This window comes from Agelaius phoeniceus, chromosome 3 (genome assembly GCF_051311805.1).
Source record: "Agelaius phoeniceus isolate bAgePho1 chromosome 3, bAgePho1.hap1, whole genome shotgun sequence".
Taxonomy (NCBI): domain Eukaryota; kingdom Metazoa; phylum Chordata; class Aves; order Passeriformes; family Icteridae; genus Agelaius; species Agelaius phoeniceus.
The window spans coordinates 49,625,497-49,648,209 of NC_135267.1; the positions used below are offsets into that span (position 1 = coordinate 49,625,497).

At 38.3% G+C, this 22,713-nt stretch overlaps 1 protein-coding gene across 1 annotated transcript in view; it reads right to left on the reverse strand.

Annotated features, from left to right (window-relative positions):
• FRK (fyn related Src family tyrosine kinase) overlaps positions 1–8,273 on the reverse strand; it is a 45,423-nt gene extending 37,150 nt beyond the window's left edge. Inside the window, exon 1 of the mRNA XM_077176341.1 lies at positions 7,517–8,273. Within this exon, the coding sequence (XP_077032456.1) occupies positions 7,517–7,947 (431 nt within the window). The 5' untranslated portion in view covers positions 7,948–8,273. The remainder of the gene's footprint in view (positions 1–7,516) is intronic.
• Positions 8,274–22,713: the final 14,440 nt, after the last annotated feature.

Consider the following 22,713-nt stretch of genomic DNA (forward strand, 5'->3'; position numbering starts at 1 on the left):
TTTAAAATTAAAGTGCAGGTAAATTTTGTATCATCTAATATCATCTAAACTATGCCGCTGGAAAGTCGCTCAGTATCAAAATCTTTGCAGTGTCTGTTACAGCCTCATGTTGGAACATAATGTCTTCAGAATAATAACAGGACATATTCTGGGTTTAGCACTGCATCTTTGGTAGGGAGCAAAATAATGGATGGATAAATCTGTGAGGGTGAAGTCACTGATGGCTGCAGCCTGGGTTGACTTCGAGGCATTAGTGTAGATGGGGCAGACAGGTGAGATCTGAAAAGGAGCAGTCCCTGAATGTCACAGGGACCTGTGCAATGCTACCATTTCCTTTTGTGCCTATCTATTTTCAGCATGTCTTTTTTCTGTGTCACTCATGACTAAGCAATCAACAATCTAGGAAAAAAAAAAAAAAAGAAAGCCAAACACTTGTTTAGAAATATAAAACTTTCCGCAGAGATGAGAGGGTTTTTTGTGAGGTTGTTTTTTTGTCCTAATAGCTTGGTCCTTGCCCACCAACATAAAAAAAGAGTTGTGCAGTGTCAACACCTATGGTTCTGCTAAGCAGACTTGACAATAGGTCTGTAATTAGACGTGGCAGTGATGTACCCTTGACTTTGCTTATACAACTGTTCCAGCCCGTGGTGAAGTACAAAAGTAAGAGACCAAAGAAAGTAGATGGGCTTGTGCACTTTTCAGAAAATCCTTTCTGAAAGCAATGGGGCTAGAGAGAGCCATTGGTTTGACCTTGTAGGGTACCTCTTATATTTTTATGTCTTAATCTCTTCAGTACAGATAGAATCTTGCAACAAAGAAAGTCTTCTATAACCAACAGTGCTTTTCACATAACAATAATTCTTCACAGAGATACCTGACCTAGTTTGTTTAAAATGAGCCCAGCTTTAGGATTTCTTAGCCTGGCTGAACTGTTGGTTGATATTTCTCAGTTCTAAACCTGCTCAGAGATCCCTCAGCTCTGCAGAGTCTCTATTGTCCTGGGCAGAGAGCCATCAAAGACACCTATTGAGGAAACATTGTACAATACCTGGAAAATGTTTTTGCCAACAACATTGCTCAAACACAGCTTATCTATGCTAGCATGCACAATGTTTATTCCTAGTGAGTCAGAAAAAAAACCCCACCAAACAGGACTATCAAGTTGTTATGACCATTATGTGGCCTTTTTTTTTTCTTTTTTCTCTAAAAGGCACTGTAAAGGCCACCAAGCCTTAGGGAAAGCAGGGCTGTATTGCACGATCTTAAAAATATCAGTCTTATAAACTTTCTCTATATTGTGTGTGTGTACACATGTATGCACACACAAACTACACCTCCCCCCCCCCCATGGATAAAGTATATCAATAGAAAGAAAAGATTAATTTTACATATAGGCCTTTCTATCTTATACTAAATGTGTATTTTGGTGATAGACACCTTTTCTACCAAAAAAAAATGTAAGAATGACTTTTGTACTTGGCAGGTTCCAAGAATGTGCAAACAAACTACTAGAACTTTGTGCAGTCATTTAGCAATGCACAATTTTTACAAGTTCATTTATTTCAGTATAAGGGTTAGTGGTGATTCTGGTGGTGTCCTCAGGAGTTTGTAGCTCCAGCATAAGGAGCTATGAGAGCAAGAGAGAGGGAGCACACAGAAACCACAATGGATTACATTCAGTTTTCTGAGGTATTCAGTAGAATCCAAGGTTTCACTTTTAAAAAAGCCTCTAGCCCATTTTGACTGTAAATACCACTTTGAAAAATGTCCCACGTGAACCAACGAAACCCCAAAAGCCTGACTTTATGGGAAGTGTAATACAAGTCAGCCCAGTGAAAGCTTTATTGTTCTCATATAGTAACTGAAATTCACTCAATGTATGAAACAGTTAAAGCTGAGTCAGGTAACAGAAGGTGAAGGAACTATGGAGATTCACAAAAATAATCTACTAGACACTTCTGCTTTCAGCGGGTTGTTTAAAAAGCTCACTGTGGAATTGACTGGTGAGGGTTCATTGATTAGGTCTGGGGCTCAGTTTCCACCAGCTGGGAAATACCTACATAAGATAAAAGTAATTTCAAAACTGAAAAAAGTTTAAAGTAATTGCTATGATCTTCTTTGACCCAATCTGCTAGGAATTCGTATGGATTTGCTTCCCTCATCACAGCAGTCTTGTGTCAATAATGCTGGCATGAACATGTCCTGGTTCAGGGCCAGGACAGAACACATGGAATGAATGATGTCCAATGGCACCATGGCCTGTATCAGCAGTGATGTGGCCAGCAGGACCAGGGCAGTGATTGTCCCTCTGTGCTCAGCCCTGGTGAGTCCTGTGTTCAGTTTTGGACTGCCTCATTACAGGAAGGACACTGAGGTACTGGAGCATGTCCAGAGAAGGGCAATGAAGCTGAGGAAGGGTCTGGAGCACAAGGAGGAGCAGCAGCTGAGGGAGCTGGGGTAGTTTAGTCTAAATAAAAAAGGGCTCAGGAGTGATCTCATTGTTCTCTGTAACTAGCTGGAAGGACGGGACGTTGTTGTGAGGTGGGAGTCAGTCTCCTCCAGATAAACGACAAGAAGAGAGGAAAAGTTGTGCCAAGGAAGGGATTCGTTATTTTAAAAAACATTTTTCATGAAAAGGATTATCAAGCACTGGAACAAGCTTCCTGAGGAACTGGTGGAATCACCATCCCTGGAAGTGCTCAAAAGGCATGTGGATGTGGCTCTTAGGGCCAGTGGCAAACACAGTGGTGCTGGGTTAATGGTTGGACTCTTAGAGGTCTTTTTCAACCTCAGTGATTCTGTGATTTTATGATTGTGAGCTGTCTTTCAATAAACAGACAACAGGTCCATCAGGACGGCAGGTGAGAGTCCCCTCCAAGAACAATCCATCTTTCCTCTATCAAAACCAGAATTCATGTCACTCCAACAGCAAGGTGTTTTATTTTATTTTAGCTTCATTAAAGTTGACTGTAGAGCTGGGCTGTATTTCTCATCCAGAACAATTTGCACTATGTCATTTTCTTGTTTAGTTTAAACAACTGGCAGTAATAAAACAAGAGCAGGTGAATATGTTAATATGGTTCCTGTTTGTAGTGCAGAATAACAGACACAGAAAAAGAGCACAGAGACAGGAATGTCACACACTTTGCCAAGAAAATCTATCTTTTAATTCAAAGTTTGGTATTTGTCAAGTTGTTCTTTCTGATCATCCTTTGTTGGAAGTGCAAATTAAATTATGTGATTCTATCTCCAATAACATTTTTTGTTTTCCAAGTGTTATATGCCTAAACCCAGAAAGAAGAGCATTCCAGAATCATGGGATGCAGCAGATACAACCACATTCAAACTACCTTAGAAATGAAAAATCTGTCTGGCTCATGGTTTTGACTGCTACCTGCAACACAGAAAGAAGAAAAGCACCAAGTGCTCTCACAGTTGTTAATATATCATTAGCATAGTTTGTGTTCGCTTTTGGTCAGATATAATATAAAATAATGTTTTCATGGTAACAGATTTATCTCCTCATGAAGAGAAAGTTCACTATGTGACCATGGTTTGTCAGATTAATGCTTCCACCCCCCAACTGCCTTGTCTCCCCTACTGCAGGTGAGGCCAGGAGAACACACCTGTCTGCAGAGACACTAAACACAATTCCTTCATGACCTCTCCCCCTGACAGGTTGTTTTTGGTATAGGAAGTACAGCAGCTGCTAGAAGAGCTCAGCAATGAGAAGATGCTTTACTGGTAAAAATAAAAATGAAAGGCCTTGTTTCCCCAGTCTGTCCAAAACAGACTTCACTATAGCAGGTGTGCACTTCTTGGATGCATTTCATCTTGTGCAGCACATGTTTGGACTAAAATGTTGCAACAGACAGAAGTCAAGCCATGGATTTACCTTCTTTTCCCCTATTCACACAGATTGTCACTAATTTCATCCAAGTCAGCCACCTATGAAGAGATCACTTAAGCCAAAGGAAGGAAGCAAAATGACATTTTTTTCTTAGCAACAAATCGTGTACAAATAAGAAGTTTTTGATTTTGATATAATTTAGTTCTATTATATAATATAAATATACTAGCAAAATATTAAAAATGCCCTCTTCAATTGTAACATATGACTTCTACCAATAACCTTTAGTCAAAGGAGAGCAACACAGTAAAGAAATCTCATTCTTTCTCAGTTCAGGTAGCCAAGGATACATTAAAATTGCCTTTGTTGTGAATAGTGTTTATTTTTTTTGTTTTTCCCAGATGAGATATTGCAAATCCTTTTTGCCCTTTCCCCCACACATTGACCCACCTTATCAGCTCTACCTCAGTCATATCAGACAGTCAGAGACACCCAGGAAAAAAAAAAGAAGCTACCTAAAGAAGTTTCTTAATTTCCTTCTTGCTTTACTTCATTCTCTTTCTTACCAAGGAAAAGTAAGAAAAAAAAGGCATGCCTTTCTCCCTGATAAAAATTCACAGACACTTCAGCAAGGAGACAAACAGGTCTGCTGCAGAACTTGTTGAGAGCAAGCAATGACCCAGCATTATTCTCTGCCAGCACTGACAATACAGTGCCAGATGGACTATCTGATCTCTAACTATCTCTATAAGAAAGAACATGTCAATATTTTGATAAAAGAGGGCCAGATAGATTTGCTTGTTAATACTCTTGAAGGTCACAGGCAAAACTGAAGTGATAAGCAAAAGAAATTTGACTACTCCGCAAGCAGCTCTCAAGCATTTATTGTCTAAACTTATGGAGTGGCCCTGTCATCTCTCACTGTAGAGCCTTTCATGCCCCTCTATTCCTTTGTTTCAGTGACTTTACAGAGTAGCCATGCATGCACATGAATGCAATTTCTAAAACAGTTTCTACACAAACATGCTGAAATCAGCTGCTAAAAAATGTGATCAGTCTGGTTTTCTTCCCAAGCTTCCTAAGGGTCACACCATGAATTAAGTCTGTTTCTCAGAACAGAATAGCCAGTGTTTCTTTATCTAATGAGATGGAGATGCAATCTGGAAATAAAATTCCTGTAGTCTCTGCAGATGCACAGAAGCTGGCTGGTGCTACATAATGTGCATTCAATTAAGTCAAAGACTGTTGATCAACTGTGCCTGGCAAATATTACAAGCATAAAAACCACACTGCACATATATGGTAAATGTATATTTTGGCAGGTGAACACAAGATTATGAGTCTTCCATTCTCTGTCAGTTCTGTGCTGCGACCACAAAGGATCCTGCCATACAGGATGCAATGATGCATTAGAAACTGCATATTTCCACAATTGTCTATTTCATGGCCATGAAAAATTCGCCAACACCAAAGGGAATTAAAACCAAAATAGAGAGATGAGAGAAGATAAACTCAGGTTGGGTAGAGAGAATTATTTTATCTTTAAATTTAATAAAAGAGATACTAGAACAAGCTTTTTTCTAATTGTAATCTTTAGGGAAAACAAATAGTGGCTCTTTAAACCATCAATACTTTTGTTCTTACTGTTTCACCAGGATAACTGAATTTTAAATTACAGACGGTGGGTCAAACGGAATTCTTTGAGGAAATTGTAGCAAGGGATCTTCCAATTTGATACAAGGCAATAAAAATCCTCATCTTGAGGATGAACAGTTCAACCTGAAATGCCTAACAAAGCAAAGAGGTCTAGCTTTATTTGGCCATGTTTGAGTTGGGATGACTCTTCAAATGTCCTGCAGAGGTCCCTTCTGACCTCAGTTAGTCTATTGTTATATGTGTGTGGGCTGACAGGCTTGTACATATGTGAAGATCACTAAAGCCAAGTGACTTAGAAAGAAATCTGAGAAAAGACAACATGTTTAAGCCACATTAATCTTGCTGTGAAATAAAAAGATTATTTGGGAGAAATTACTTCATCTGAGAGCTGGAAAAACTCTCCATTGTTTCCTCTCCAGTGTTCTAACAATCTATAGAGAAAAAATTTTCTTGTAACTTAGTCTTTACTATAAAGGGAGAAAGGTATATAAAAAAGTAAAAAAATGATACAATTGATTCATCAACAAGTAAAAAAACAGAGGTTACACAACAATGCACTTCGGCAAACTTAACTTTGTGTTTGAAGCTCTAGATATAGAAAGATAAGGACCTTAGGAGCTGAGATGTTGTATAACTGAGAAAAATTACTTTCAAAGTATTAAGAGCATGAAGAAATCTGATGACTTCTAAGAAAACTAGCTCTTGAAAGAGAGCAAAGGCCAACCTGAGCTAAATTAGAGCCTAACACCATTTATCTAGTGATTCAGAAAATGCCTTCCCTGCAGATTAATTTCTCCAGCTGGAAGAATTTTTTTGAACACAACCATTGAAAATGTTGTCTGCCTGAATATAGAAATAGAAACAGCTGGTCAAACTCTGGAAATTAAGGTCTTCAGGTTAGAGATTAATCTTAGAGTTGCCCTAAAATGCCTCCAGCAAAAATCCTACAGCCGATAAAAGACTAGTATAATCATATCTGAGCCAATTTTTCTAGCCTGTGGCAGTACAGTGGGCAGATCAGGTCGAAGATGATGTTTCAGGTCCAAATGAGATTTAACTGAAAGACTGCATCACCATCCCTCTAAAGTCAACATTCATTCTGAGACTAATAATGAATGTCGCTTATGGCATTTCTTTACACAGTGATAATTTTTTCCAAAATATACCTCTGGAACTGCAGTCAGACCGATTTCAGCAAACATTGACTCTGACTTTAACACACAGAAGTAACTGTACAGTCTAGGCTGATTCAGATCTTACTCATCATTACTAGGGAGCCAAGTAACTGATTCTGTGAGATTTCTGGTCTATTTCAGAATATTTAATAAGATCTAGCATGCTTACAAAGGGCAGAAGAAGATGGGATGGATAATTAAACTCTGTGAAAATTTAATAACTTCATCTGTAGTCTGTTGTTACATCCACTTTTGCCCTTTTCAGTACTCGCTGCAGTTAATTTTGCCCTGAGAGCAGAGATTTGCCTCCAGAGAAGATGCACATAGTCTAGAAGGAACCATTTGAAACTTATCTGCTAGGGACTCACCCATCATTTGGAAGAAGATGAAAAGGTGTAAAGGTAGCTTGCTTTAACTGATTAACTGGTAACTTTGCAGCTGGTTAAGCTGAACACTTATTTAGAGCAGGGGTCATATATTTCTACTCTCTGGGTATCATCTGATACACACTTTTATACAAATAAAAATAATGAACCAACACAGCAGTAACCAACTTGATCTTCCCAGGTGATTTTTAAACAACTGATTAGTGTATATCACAGAAGGAAATTATTTAAAACAAAATAAAAACCCTCCACACTCTTCCTTCAGTAATTTATTTCCTGTGGCCACAGTGTCTTTTCCTTGCCCACGGCAACTAGTGCTACCACCTCTAGGACCACCAGAGGCTGAGTGTGGTAGGGCAATACCCAGCAAGAGAAAAGGCTATGACCTGTCCCAAACCCATTTAACATGACAGAGAAGAGTTTCATTTCACACAATATGGGTTACTCACGGCTCAGCTTCGATGCTCTGGTCAGCAGCAATGTAGTTGGCAGGGATGTAGCCCGTGATCTTGCGGCCAGGACAGACTGACCCCTCTGGCAGGAGGAGCTTGGCATACCACCATCCCTCATGGGAGGCATTCAGCACTTCCAGCTTATCCCCAGCTCGAAAGCTCAAGTCATCCTCTGTGCGAGCATCATAATCGAACAGTGCCACAAAGTTGCAAACATTTGCTAGCTCCTGGCCAGGCAGTGGAGGTAAAGGTTTTTCTTTTATCTTACTCTCTAAGTCCTTCTGTCCTGCTTGGAGGTCAGGTTTTACCACAGCAATGTTGGTAAAGACCTGGCCCCCTTTGTCTTCCTGTTCACCATTTGTCCCAAAGAATAAGCAGGGAAGGTAACGCTTCAAACAGGGACAGTGCTTCTGGAAGAAGTTTCCCATCTTGATACCTTGTTGCTTCCTCTGCTTCTGCTTTTCTTTTGCTTTTCCTGGTTGCAAGACCCTTAGAACAATTTTTGCACCATCCACATCTTAGCTTTTAGCGGACTTCTTCTCCCCCTTCTCCTTAGGCATAAAATGAAACTCTTGGCACAGCTGGAAGCTCCTCTCTGTGTCCCACGGAGAGCTCATTACAGACGCCTCCCAGTTAGGGAGTGAAACCTAAGCATTCAAGTGCCAGCACAGGTATGGAGGGAATTTTTCACTTCCTCTTCAGAAAAAGGAAAGCAACACAACAGCTGTGCTGGGCTGAGCTCTGAGAACAAAGTGTGAGCCTCTTCTGTTACAGCAAAACAATAAAGCCAGAACATGTAAATAAAGGAGGCTTTTCAATTCCTTCTGCTCGGGATGGGTGTTTTCTTATCTCAGATGTGGTCAGGTCATGTGATCAGTGGTGAATGTCTGTCTTGGCAATGATTAACCAAACTGCTTCCTCAGCAGTCTGACGTGGACAGCTTGGATGAATATTTCCTTTTGCTCCCGGTCTGTACTGGTTTCGGTTTGCAGTTTGCTCCCCTGAGACCGACAGAGGCCCTCAGCAGGAGTGCACCTGTGGCTCCTGCCCTCACTCACACCCAGGCGCATTCCCTGCCAAGTACCCACCCTTCAAACAAACACTACGGCTTTTTTTTATTTTTATTTTTTTATTCAGCTGGGATGGGCACTTTTTAGAAGGAAAACCAAATATATATGGCTTACAGTAATAAAGCAATATATTTTAAAGCATTCCTTATTCTGCATTTTAAGGAAACCAAGGCACTAGCCAAAAAGCATTTCTCTAGGTGGCTGGCTGATTAAACCAACCCTATATAAAAATAATGTCTGTTTTCCAGTCATCTTTTAAACAATGACTCTGCATTGACCAGTATATTCCCATTTCTAAAGTATCTCTAATCCAGCATACAGACCAAGCATGGGTGTCTGGATACCGTGTGGCTGTGGCAAGGCAGGCTGAAGGGTTGGCTGTCATATCACAGCAGTGCACCCCAAGCTTTGTAACCCCTGGAAATCACCACAGCCTGGGGGACTGGTTGGAACCGGAGCAGGAAGCACAGAAGATACAGTGATAGCCTGTCTGCACACAGTGGTGGCATTTCAGTAAGAGACAAACTTTTACAGATCAGAGTCTATTTATTGAGATCAATCAAAACTCACATACAGACTTATAACTTCCTGGTGATTAAAAAAACTGAGTCCTATATTTTTCTTTTCTTTCCTTTCCAATTTTTCTTTTTTTTTTTCTTTTTTTTTTTGGTCAGGAAGCTGACTTCTGTGGTTTTATTTTATTAGAAAGAAAACACCTAAATAACAGAAACCAAAGTCACTTGCTTTCATCATGTCTCTCATTCATTTGAGTGAGGAGACCAGTGGCAGAGGCAGTAGGCTACTGACCAACTAGAGACTGTGGGATGACTAACTAAAAGACATCTCTATTGAAAGTGATAATGTTAGTATCAGGTGCATCTCCACTGAAGAGGAATGGGGAACTGCTTATAAACTCTTCTGCAATGCTGCAAAAGAAATTAAATAAAGGAGGAAGTACCATACACATCAAGTCACCACTAAAAACCTCAACATCTTTAGGGTCTGATTAAAAAAAAGGTATGCTGATTTGGCAGATTATCATAATCTTATTTCATTTCTGAAGCACCACTGGAGATGATTTTTCACCAGCGGTTATTAACCACATAATAGTAAGAACACAGATATCCAAGAGATATTTGCTTTTCCTTGGTGTGAATAACACTATCCAAAGGAAAGAAAAGCCAATATTGATATCTTCATTAGTCTTGTCTAAATAATTGATTACATTTACTGAAATCAAAGAATATTAGAAACTACTACTAAGTAATCTCACAATTTTCAGTTTGCACATTTGATCGACTTTTCCTGTAATGGTTTTTGGTTCTGGCAACTTGGGCATTAATTTGACAAAGCTTTGCAAACTCATTTACTGCCCAGAATAGTTTCATCATAACAACAAAGCCATTTGCATCATACAGAATCAAGCTGTACACTGCACAACCATTTTCAGGACCAAGTCTCACCTTTACACTCAGGAACCAATATACAAACACATTAGAAATCACACTGCATTCACTGAGACCACTCAGATAAGTATGTACAACTGGAGCTACAACAGGGCTTAAGCCTACAAACAGTTGTGTATATGACTACCTTATCTCAAAGAGCTCCAGGCATTAAATTCATCTTCTCGCTCAATCTGTGTCCCTGCTTGGCTTTAGAAGAACAGAAAGACTTTTTCTGAAAGTGATAAATAACTATAAATCAGATTCTTTTCACCCTGATCTTCAGGACCAGTTCCATGTATTAACCAAGTAGCCATTAAAATCATTAATCAGATTTAAAAGACTTCTCAAAAAGAGAGAAGATTGGAGTTGCTGAGAACCACTGAGCAGATTTCCTGTGGGACAGGACAGTAAGTGAGCTGTGGTGGCCACACTGCAACAGCTTCTGCAAGGGTCTTTGTTCCCATCCTGGTGACTTTATTGAGGATTCACTGCATTTCTGAAAATAAAAAAGTTATCTTAATGGTTAAGAGACTATATAATTTTATCACAGGCAAGAAAAGAAAATTAGCATGTAATAAAAGTGTTCTTGCTGGTTTTACAGAAAAAAATAAAATCTGATAAATCCCATAATCCTGATTTTCATATTCACAGTTTGGAACAAATCATGTATATTCATGGGCTTTTCAATATAAACTGTTGTCCAAGTCCTCTGCATTTGAATTACATATAATTTTACAGAATAATCTTTGCATTACCTATTCCTTGACTTAGCTTATTTCTTTTGTCTTGCACCCCACTATATTTGCAAATCGGGCCAAAGAGTTCTGCATTGCTCCTTGGCTTCCTGTAACTTTATTTAATTTGTTTAGAAGTATGAATATCAGAGCAGAAATTGTTAAAAAATAAGCCACTGGAGGTAGAGTGACTGTAAAAGACTTAATCAGAGATATTGATTAATTTTATTGGCAAAAGTGCTTTAAGAAGAATGCAAGGGTCTCACCTCCTTTGTGCAGCCAACAATAGCTAGCAAAAAAGTTGAATTTATTATAACCAGAATGGCACATTTACAGTATGAATACTGAAATTTAGTATTCTGGTCCCTATATTAAAAAAAAAAACACCAAACACTAATATTGTAAGTCATTTCTTAAAATATGCAACACCTTGAAACAAAGATTGATCATTTAAAAGCTGTGTCTGACAGGACTAGATAAACTTAGACTTTAGAAAACAGAGCAAGTCTATTCAATCAAGCACTACTTTCCCCCTTCATGCTAGGTAATTCCCCATTTCTTTTAGTGTGTATTTCCTTGTTCCATAAAGAAAAGAGTGTACACTGATGTTATAGGTTTGAGGATAACAGATATTTGAAGTTACTTTTTATGTTTTCTATATATTGCCTATAAAGTCCAGTATAAGTAAGACTCTTGCAAGGAGCTTTGCATCTGCTTAAACAATTAATTTGAAGTCCTCTAAATCCATTAAATCAAATTCTAATTAACTTAGAGTCAATATCCCTTAGGCCTTATTCCACAAAACAATCCTGTTTAAACGCAGTGGTGAAACATATTTTTCTTAGTTGACTGAAGGGACAGAAGAATAATGTGCTAACATTACATCCTTTAGTAAACTTAGTACAAAACTAATCTGCAACACTGACATTAATTGAAGTGATATTAGAATCAGGTCCTGCTCTGCATGAATTAAGGTATCAGACTAAATTGTATAAAATAAGTTCAGATAAGATTTGAATCCACAACATTTTAAAAGCTTTGTTTTGATAGAAGTTCTATTTGAGTTACATGCCTTCAAAAATTATGTTGTATGAGTTTGCATTACAGATAGTTTCTACATTTATTGGTTTGTATATGCTCTGTGTGGAACTATTGGCATGAATACATAAAAACTTAGGAGTTTCAGAAAAAATGGACCCTCATTCAACACATAAATATGCTGGTTCATATTTTAGAGACAAAGAGTGACATCACTGAGACTCAGTCTTCAGTACTGATGATACATGGTGTTTGAAACCATTCCCCTACGTCATGCAGAGAATTGTAGTCTGATCAGCTCTGCTAGGGAAAAAAAAAATATTCCAAGGCAATATCCATCAACAATTTTTTTATGAAATATGAGTCAGTTGAAATTGGAAATTGAAAAAGACAGTGGTTTTTCTTAATGAGATCACAACAGAAACAAACATTTTCTTTCATAATTGCATTGAATTTTGTAAAAGGAAATAAAGACTCCATGTAAGAAAATTAGAAATTAAGGTATAAAATACAAGAATTGTAATTAAATAATCTATGATGCCTGTAGCATCACTTTCCACACAGTATAATCTTTTTCAAGACAGAAGTTATACTGCTACATTTAATGTATGCTATTTAAATATTCAACATTATTACCTTACTTAGAAAAATTTCATAATGCATTACAAGAAAGCAAGTCAAACCCTTCAGCAAAGTAAAATATTCAAATAATGTGATCTTTAAAGAAGTTAGCAGAAAACCAAAAGCATATTGCTTTAAATCTGTTCTTGGGGAATAATTTAAATGACTAACCATTTTAAAGTTGTGTAGTTTTTTTAAGGTAACAAACTGAAATAAAGCACAGTGATTTTTTTTTATTACAGCTGTCTTTTCAGCTATATTTCTTTCCATTTGCGCATTAAAATGGAACATATTACTACCACTTTGTAGCTTTTTTATATTCCTTTTAATCAGCACTTCCATTTTGTTTCTCTAATTTGCAAGTTGCCTTTTTTCAGTGAAAATAAATTATGTGTGTAATTTTACTCTTGACAAAATTGTTTACTCTTATTGATTAATCACTTTCCTGGTTTTGTCTATTATCTTAAACCATAAATCCATGAAGACATAGAGTTACATTTGATTCTGCATTTTCCAACTTGAAATCTTTCTGCATTTGTAATGAGAAAACTCTGGCTATTTATTTCCAAAAGGCTGATCCAGTAATCCATCTCTACCCTAGAAAAACATTAAAAGTATACTTTCAAGTGCTTTGGTGATGAGGGTTGCTTATTTATTAGCTGAATTTGGGCCTGAAACATGCTACATCTGACAACAAATTAACAGAGAGGAATAAGGTTCTGTCAAGGATTGACAGAATAGAGACTTCCTCTATTTGTTCAAACAAACAGATCCCACTTTGCTCAAATTTAATGTGAGTTTTGCCATTATCTGCAATGGGACCAGACCTCAACCATTATTTTTCATTTCATTGTACATTATTCTAAATGATATACAGCCCACAGTGTTAAAAGTTGTAACTTAATTTGCTTTCTATGAAGCAGCCTCTCTGAATAAAACCAAAGAGCTGTAGCTCTCTAAGGCATGAAAAACACTTCTAATCAAATTTATCTCTGTGTGGGAAAAAATATGGCAAGTGGATGACAAAGAATTATCAGCAAGCATGACTTTGCCATTCTTTTAAGAAAATGTATTCCAAAGATGACCCTGCTATGAATAGTTTTTAAATTTAGAATGTGTATTTATTTATGAAGATTTTATGATGGGTCAAAATCATTTCTCACATAACTCTATCAAAGTCTGTATGCTACAACATAGATGACTTGAGAACATGATTTACCATTTATATCTGAAGCTGGAATTGCATCAAAAGAAGCAGAGAAGTCCAAAGAGAGATTGATGTAAAGGAGCAGTGTATCAAAGTACTGCAGTCATTGTTTCACCTGCAAGTGAAAGTGCTTGGGGTTTTTTTCCAAAAATAAAACCAGCACTCTCTCCTGACCTTCACTGTACCTCAAAAAGGCAGCACCTCACAGAGAGCTGAAATTTACTATTAGAATATATTGATATACCACATAAAGGAAGACATCTTATTAATGACTTAAGATTACTGAAATATGGCATGCAAAACCACCAGAAAAACTAGCTGTTAATTCTAGAATAGAATAGAATAGAACAGAGCAGAACAGAACAGTTCACTTGGAGGTGACTTATAATGATCATCTGCCTGACCACTTCAGGACTGGCCAAAAGTTAAAGCCTGTTTTAAAGGACAATGCCCAAACACTTCCTAAATGCTGACAGGCTTGGGGTGCCAGCTACCTCTCTAGGAAGACCGTTCCAGTTTGACCACCCTCTCAGTAATGAAATGCTTCCTAACATCCAGTTGGAACCTCTCCTGGTTCAACTTTGAACCATTTCTACACACTCTGTTACTGGATCTCAGGGACAAAAGATCAGCATCTCCCTCTCTCATCCATCTTACTTTTATTCTTCCTGCTAGATCATATTTAAACAAAACTCATTTCCATGAACTGTGCATACATTAGGATTTTATATGTATCTAAAATCTCTCTATAGGAAAAGGACTGGTTCTGTAATCACTTCCTATGACTATATGAATCCTGTGCATGGTCCACCCACCTTCCTGACTAAGTGCTCCTCTCTCTTTGTATGTTTTCTAAATAGTTTTCTACTTCCTGTTTCTTTCTTTCTGCTGTATCTGCCTTTCACAGTGAGATGTTGTATAAAGAACATTACCCAAAAGGTAAGACACTCTTTATAAGCCAGAGGAAAGGTCCCCCACAGCAACCTCAGTATGTGCACTTACATATTTTCCCTATGAAAAGTAAAGGATAGGCAGAAAGAAAGCTTTAAAGCTGGGATATGCTTCAAAACTATGTTAGGAAGTAGCAGACAGGTAGGTATGTGTTGCACAAACTGATGCAACTTGTCTTGCAAATATGTATTTTCTAACTGTTCTTCCTTTTCTTTTATTTCAGTATTCTTCTCTCTCTAGAGATGTAGGAAATTTCTGTATAGTTTCCTGCCTCCTCTTTTCTTTCTGCTCATCTTTCACAGCTGTACCATGAGATGCTGTACAAAGAACATTACCCAACATCCAAGACACGATCTTTATAAACACAGGGGAAGGGGATAGGAAGCCACCAGCCTTGGTGATACTCACTTTCAGTAAGGACTTCTGATGAAGAATTCTGTCACTTTCTTTCTCTGAAAATTGTTTCCCAAATTCATATTCCTTTGTCTTTGCTTCCACAGCTTTAAACCTTATCAGAATTGCCTATCCCCCTGACAAGAACATGAAGGTAGCTAAATGCAGACATACAGTTTTCCCAAAAACAGAAGAGGTTGCTCTGACCTGCTTCACAGACACACATAGATACAGAGTACAGATATTTAAACAGTTATATCAGCATGATGGACTTTTCTTGATGTTTAGTATATATTCCTCTACATCACCTCCTTCTTATGAAAATGCAGCATACTTATTTTTATCCTTCCATCAGACCACTACTAGACATCTTCTAGAACAGTAAACATGAAATCCCATTTATATTCAAAATAAGCTCTTGTATTTTAGATTTATAAGCATTAATATTAGCTTTTTGTTATTGCAGCCCCAAGAAATATCACTCTCATTATAATTAGCAATGAACACATACAGAAGAAAATATGTATTGAATAGAAGATCAAATGCTCCTTAAGAAAGAGGATTTATAGTTAAAGAAGGAAAAATTTGACCTCTACTCATCATAGCGATAGGATAAAATCTGGTCTTGAAAATCCTAACATGGTAAGGATTGTAATTAATTAAGTAACTCATATGTTAGTTTGAAAGCACAGATTTCTGTGTTATGTTACAGTGTATTAAATTTTTCTGTACTCAGTCGTAGTAAGACCAAAACTAGAGCAACATGACCAGTTTTTCATCCTGTATTCCAGAAAATTTGATAATGACCAATTAGATAATGGAGTGATGAATGAACATCATCCAGATTGAGAATCAAAGACAAACCGGCTCAAAACCCTTCAGCCTTTAAGAAAGGAACTTAAACAATTAAACAAAAAGAGTCTGTGGGAAAACATAGTAGCAGCCTTCAAATAGATGGAAGTCTGGTGCATGTGGTTCTCACATCTGCTAGGAATAGGACACAACACAAGAAAAAAAGATTCATTAGAGCAACAGAGACTTTGCTTTGAAATGAAGGGAGGGAGAAAACTCTGTGTTCTGCATGTAAGGACAAGTAAACACTGGAAGAAATTGCCTCAGTGGCTCTTTCAAAGGGGTACTTTTAAAGAAGTAGACAGTTGACTTCTAAGGGTGTTTGTAGTCAGATTGATCCTGTCCCAGGGCAGAACATGGCTCTTGTTAGGCCTTTCCTAGTTCTGTTATCTGCAAGTCTGCAGTGTTATAGTTGTGGCATTTCCCACTGGCTGCTCAATAGCTCTGTTCTTTTGTGCAGACTGCAGATTGGAATACATTAGATTTTTTTATGCAATAACCAGCAAATGTCAGGCTTGAAATGCAAGCCTTTAACCTTCTTGGACAACTCAGAAATCTTCAGAATGTCTGAATTCAACTTATTCCCGGTTTGCTCATGAAGAAATTGAAGCCATAAGCAATTTATATTATCTGTCCACGAATACACCACGAATGAATGGAAAATGAGGACTGAAAATGAGTAATCTTCTGGATTTTACACTTCACATTGTAAACATACAAGTAGGCCCAAAAGAACAAGAAAAAATCCCAAACACAAGAAAAATAAGACAGTGTCCCATAGATCATAGAAACTGCACTGTTCTCTCCCCATTAAATACAAAAGGGTGTGTTTTGGAAGCATATCTTCCCTAAAAGTCCATATTTCTAGTGCAATTTCTTTTGACTAAATGTAACATTCATCCAGGTCAAAAAGAAAAATCTTTCAAAGTACCTTTAAATAACTATGCAGAGTTTTAAAATATATACTCACTAAAGGTCCAGCAATCAGTCTTGGTTATTAATCATTCTGACAAAAAAATTGATTTTCATTTCCTTCTTTCATGTTGTGTGGGAACAGCCTGAGGTAGATTACAAGATCTGAGAGACATGATAAGGACAGTAAGAAGGCTTTTGAGAGACTCTGAGCACCTAGTGGATTACTGTCTGTTTAACCTTTTGATGAGCTACTGGGTTTAGTTTTGGGAATCTTGTCTCTTTAGCATCCTGATTTTCATTTCTATGCTGGTCAGATAGAATGTAGGGAATATAGTACTGAGGTGCCAGATGTCCTAATCCCAGCAGGACACTATAAATTGTTTGTGCATAATTCCACTAGAAAATTGATATGTCTGTATTTTGTGCCATATAAAAAGCCTGCTAAACATCCCAATAAACAGAAAAACTTGTGAAGTCACTGGAATTTAATTGAACATTAAATCCTGATCAATACTTAAGTAAATTCGCCAAGCTTCTCTACCTAGTAACAAGGCACCCTGTGTGCCACAGAGGGATGCCTTGAAAATTATTTAGCATTTTGTTCAACTTTTAAAAGTCTGCTAAGGAAATAGTAAGTGCTAGAGACCGTTTTTCAAAGAAAATGTATTCTTGACAGATTTCACTGTCTTGCAGAGACAAAGGTTATCCCTAAAATAAATTAGTGTTGATAGTCCTATGTCTCTCAAAGTATCGCTCTGTCATACCCTACTTCTGCATATCCTGAGTTTATTCCTGTGATGGTTCCTAAACAAATGTTTCCTTCTTAGTGTCCTAAACTTAAAATCACGGAACCAAATCCAACAATCCTATTTAAATGCATGAAGAATCCCATCGAAGGAAACATAGGATGTTTCAGGGTGGGGATGCTGGGCTGTGAGGCATTCTTATACCTGTGCACTGAAGAGCTGCATGGGTTAAAAGCTAAATCAAGTACAAACCTGAGTACACATCTTATCAGGGTGCTAAAATAAAATATATTTTAAAAAACCCCAAACCCAACACTTTTTGGTTTGACTAATGTTACTCCAAAAGTATTTGCATATGTTTTTTAAAAATCAGCAGGGAAAAATCTAGAATGTTCTGACCTTACTTCATAAGGTCAGAAGGTGTTCCTTGTCTAAAATGAAAACAATCTGTATTTGTTCAAATTCTTATTTTCACATATCACTATTACATACTCTTCCGTAACAATATCAGAGCCCCTACCTTTTTTTTAAACAGAAAAAACCCTTATAACCCTTGCCAAAATAGACAAACGGCTGCAACTGCTTTGCTGGGACAAAGTCAACTTACACAGTCCTAGGACAATGCACACGAAGTTTAAGGGAAGTGAAACAGCCTAAGGCGCAGACGATTCCCAGCTAACTCCGAGGGATGCTCCAATGTATTGTACTGCTGCCCCCTTAAGGACAAAGAAAGCGAGGAGCTGCACTGCTTGTCCTGCTGAGAGGCCTACAATTTCTGTGTGACAGCTAGGATTTTGACACAGTTCTCATGCCTTTATGTACATTACCACACTCGGTTGTGTCCCCTTTGCTCTCCAGGCTACATTAGTAAGCTCTTGTGTTTTAAAGGTTCATGGTGTTAGAAGCCTGTTCTGCATGGAAAGCAGGCATGATGCAGCAGATGGAAACCAAAATGCTCCTTTTTTGTATTTCCAAAAGGCTTTGACAAATCAAATCCCTCGCTTCACATGTTTCCTGCAGGTTGCTAAACATTAGGGTGCTGAAGGTGTGCAGAAGACACTGCCCTCTCCTGCAGGCTCCGTGGGGATCTGTGTATCAGGGGTTGAGGGCTGGAGAGGGAATGTCCCTCCAGGCAGCCTTGCAGCCCCAGCCTGAGGGATGCTGGTCTTCAGGTGTGCCACACCACAAGCAATTCTACCTCTGCACAAAGTAAACAGTTACTCATTTCCCCTACTAGGACAGGACTTGTGATTTTTCCCAATTTGCCAATTACCACATATTTACAACATAAAAGAAATTATTGTGATGCATAAATTAACCATGGGGCACCCTAAAAGAAATTCAGTTAGGACCTGATAGCCCAACAGTTCAACTTCAGTTATGTGGACATCTCTGAGTGTCTCATGGTGCTATCAAACCTGAAGGACAGTGCTGAAAAAGTGCTGTAAACACATTAAGGTACTTCAGTTTTTGCAGAGGATTTTCAAAGGCAGCTCCTCTCTGAGAAAGGCCCTAGAATGGGATATCAGTATATTTAAAGAATTCATCTGAAAGGAAGAAACTGAGAGACAAAACACTTTTAAGACAAAAGAAAAAGAAATAAAATGTGGTGTACATGTACTGAAAGTGTGGGGGGGATAGAAAGTAAGAAAATAAAGATAGTGCAGAAGGCAATCTCACCCCTGATGAGTTGCAGCTGTACTAATTACCAAAGATTAGGAACAGGCCTGCCCTTAACAGGCCACAGCTGTGTCCAATGAGGATGACTGCTATAAAAGAGTGGGTTAGGTAGGTGAGACGCAAATTCAATTTTGTTGGCTGTAGAGAAGAAGGAGCTGGTGCTGTGAGAATATGCCTGCAAGATGTCACCAAGAAGGTATGGAACTTTTACAATAAGATGACAACATGAAAGTAAATGGCTGAGACTATTACCAGGCTTGTGCTGCAAATACTGAAGACAAATGAGAGAGTAACACTCTATCTTTTCTTTCCCCAGAACTGAAGATGAATTCTCTTCATTAATATTTTCTATATTTCTTGTCGTCAAACTTCTGATCTAATCTTCGGTTTCATGTATCTGAAATTTAACTTGCTGAATCCCTCCATGGGTGAATATTGTTCCCTACACAAAGTGGTTTAAGATAAGCATGATTAGTACTATTGTGTTGTAAATTCTATGATAGCTTATCATTGCTATCAATATAATTGTCCAGCATTCATGAAATCTGGATGTTCAAGATTACATTCAGTTGACAGTGAATACGGTGACCAGAGGGTTGGACTAGATAATCTTTTAACCCGGAAGATCCTATGATTCTATCAATGAATACATAATTTTCAGTCTCTATTCAGATATTTCAATACTTCAGTGTGTTAAGTTGCTTTTTTTGATGAGTTTTTTGTATAAAATGCTTTACTGGCATAGCAAGAAAATGGCATAACCTAAACATGATTTTGGCAGCTACCTGAATCCTTTTCAGGGAAAAAAAAAAAAGTAACTGAAATAAGATAGCTGTACTGATATAATCTGCAAGGCAGACAAACTTTATATGAGAATAGCATGAAACACTAATTGTGGGTGACCTTTTGGACTCTCTGAAGTCAATCAAAATTGTGGCCATCAACTTCAGTGGGACAGGAATTTGCTCTGTGTTTTCTGAAGTAAGAAGCTTTAGGAAGGTAAATTGTCTTTGGCTCTCAGTTCCCAGCTGCTGCATCATCTGGATAGTTATTGTCCCTGTTGTGTGTGGTCCTGGATGTGCCTTTCTTGTATGCTTAGGTTTCACACATGTTATTTTTTTTAATGTATTTAGGCATATATGTGTTTCTTTAACATATGTCTAAAGCACATATATGTATCAATATTTCTATGTAATTTATGGTGTGTATAGATATATTATGTATGGTGTGGGTGTATATTATATGCATATATATGTATACATAAGCATTAGAAAGTATATTAATGTCAGTGGGAGATTCTGAGAAGCTGCTGTACAATGGGCTTTGGTAAAATTATGTGTAATCAATTTCTATTTTGCTCTGACACCTTAAATGCTCATCCTGCCCTACTACTAGCATTTTTGAACTTTATTCCTAGTTTCTATATATGTTCCTGTCTAGTTCATTTCTTAATCTGATACTGAACTTGTCAGTGGAATTTTTAAATGCATATGAGAGGTCATGCTCTTAAATTTCTCTCATCTGTGTCTACCTGAACATAGCAAACTGAATCCTAATATATAAGTACACTGTAGCTCTTAATATACAAGAAAATTGTATCTATTCACTACTTGAATGTATTTTCAAAAGTGTTTTTCTCTGTAATACCAAAGTATCATTGAGTGATCCTGCAAAAATCAAATCATAATTTGATATAATCAAAATTTCTGCTACATGCTACTATGGTTATGAACTCCAACTTAAACATCTACAAAGCACAGAATTTACAGCTGTGCAAAGGTAGACAACACTGGAAAAGATGACTTGTATTAATTAGATTGAGAGCAACTGTTAAAAAACATTTATCTTTTATACTATTTATAGCCACCCAAGAATTTGAAAAGAAAATATGTGTATTTATAATCAACAAGAATTTTTCATGTTTTGTGAATCAAAACAAAGTTTTGATTGTGTCATTGACCTACTGAGAGAAAAGAATTGAAGAATAAGGAGGTCCTTCAAACAAGGCTGTCAAGCCCAGTTGTTTTAGCATCCTGAGTCCAGCCTTCGCTATATTCAAGTTCAACCACTGAGAATAAGACTACCTCAATGCAATTCTCATCTGTTTGTTGTTTGCCTTTCTCCAAATGTGGTACTTCCTTTCAGACAGCACTTTTTAATTGCACTACAGCATTATTTATTCAGCAGCTACTTATCAAAATCTCATTTATGTATTCTGGACACAGGCTGTACTGTTCTTAATTTTTTTTGTTCGATTACCAAAACTTCCAATAAATTAAAAGGTATCTATGGAATTACCTATGAAATTTTGGGTTTTCCACAGCCAAATGCACAGCATAATGTGGTTTACTGTATACAGTATACACTGCAGGGACTTTGATACATAGAATCATAAAACAGCTTGCCCTGGAAGTGACCTTTAAGATCATCTGGTTCCAACCCTCCTGCCATGAACCTTCCACTAGATCAGGCTGCGTGGGGCCCCATCCAACCTAACCTTCAACTATTCATGGGATGGGGCATCCACAACTCCTTCAGGCAACCTGTTCCAGTGCCCCACCACCCTTATAGAAAAAATTTCTTCCCTATGTCTAACCAAAACCTACCTTCAGTTTAAAGCCCTTGTCCTATCACTAAATGCCTCTGTAGAAAATTCCTCTCCAGCTTTCATGTAAGTTCCTTTAGGTACTGCAAGGCTCCTGTGAGGTCTTTGTGAAGCCTTTTCTTCTCCAGGGTGAACAACCCCAGCTCTCTCAGCCTGTCCTCATAAGAGAGGTGCTCTGGTCCTTTCATTCATTATCTTTGTGACCCTCAGGACTTGCTCCAGCAGGTGCACATCTTTCTTATGCTGGGGGCCCCAGAGCTGGACATAACAGGAGAGGAGTAGATGGGCAGAATCCCCTGCCTTGCCCTGCTCCCCACATCTCTTTTGATGCATCCTAGGACACAGTTGGCTTTCTGGGCTGGAAGTGCACATTACTGGGTTATGTGAGCTTCTTCTCCAATACCCCCCAGGTCCTTCTCTGCTGCTCTCTGTCCATTCACTGCCCAGCCTGCACTTGTGCTTGGGATTGTCCTGACCCAGGTGCAGGACCGTGCACTTGGTTCAGTTTCACGAGGTTCGCACAGTCCCACCTCTCAAGCCTGTCAAGGTCCCGCTGGATGATATCCCTTCACTCCAGCGAGTCGACTGCACCACGCAGCTTGGTGTCATCACAAATGTGCTGAGGGCTCATAACGAAGTAGTAAGTAGAGTTTTTCTACTTTTATATATGCTAATCGTCCCCCTTAGGGCCCTTGCGGTGTGGCACCGGCTGTCCTGTCACTAACCAAGGCTGTCTCCTGTTCCCCGCTGCTCCCTGCTCACCATGTTCCAGCAAACACCCCCCGAGGACTCGCGGTCTGCCAGGCGAGCGGGAGCCCCCCGTTCCCACGCCTGCTCCCAAGCGCACCAAGCTGCGGCGGGAAGCATGTTTTTCGAATTCGAGCGCTAGGACACGCCTCCGGCCATCCTCCGTGTGCCCGCCCCTCCATCCCCG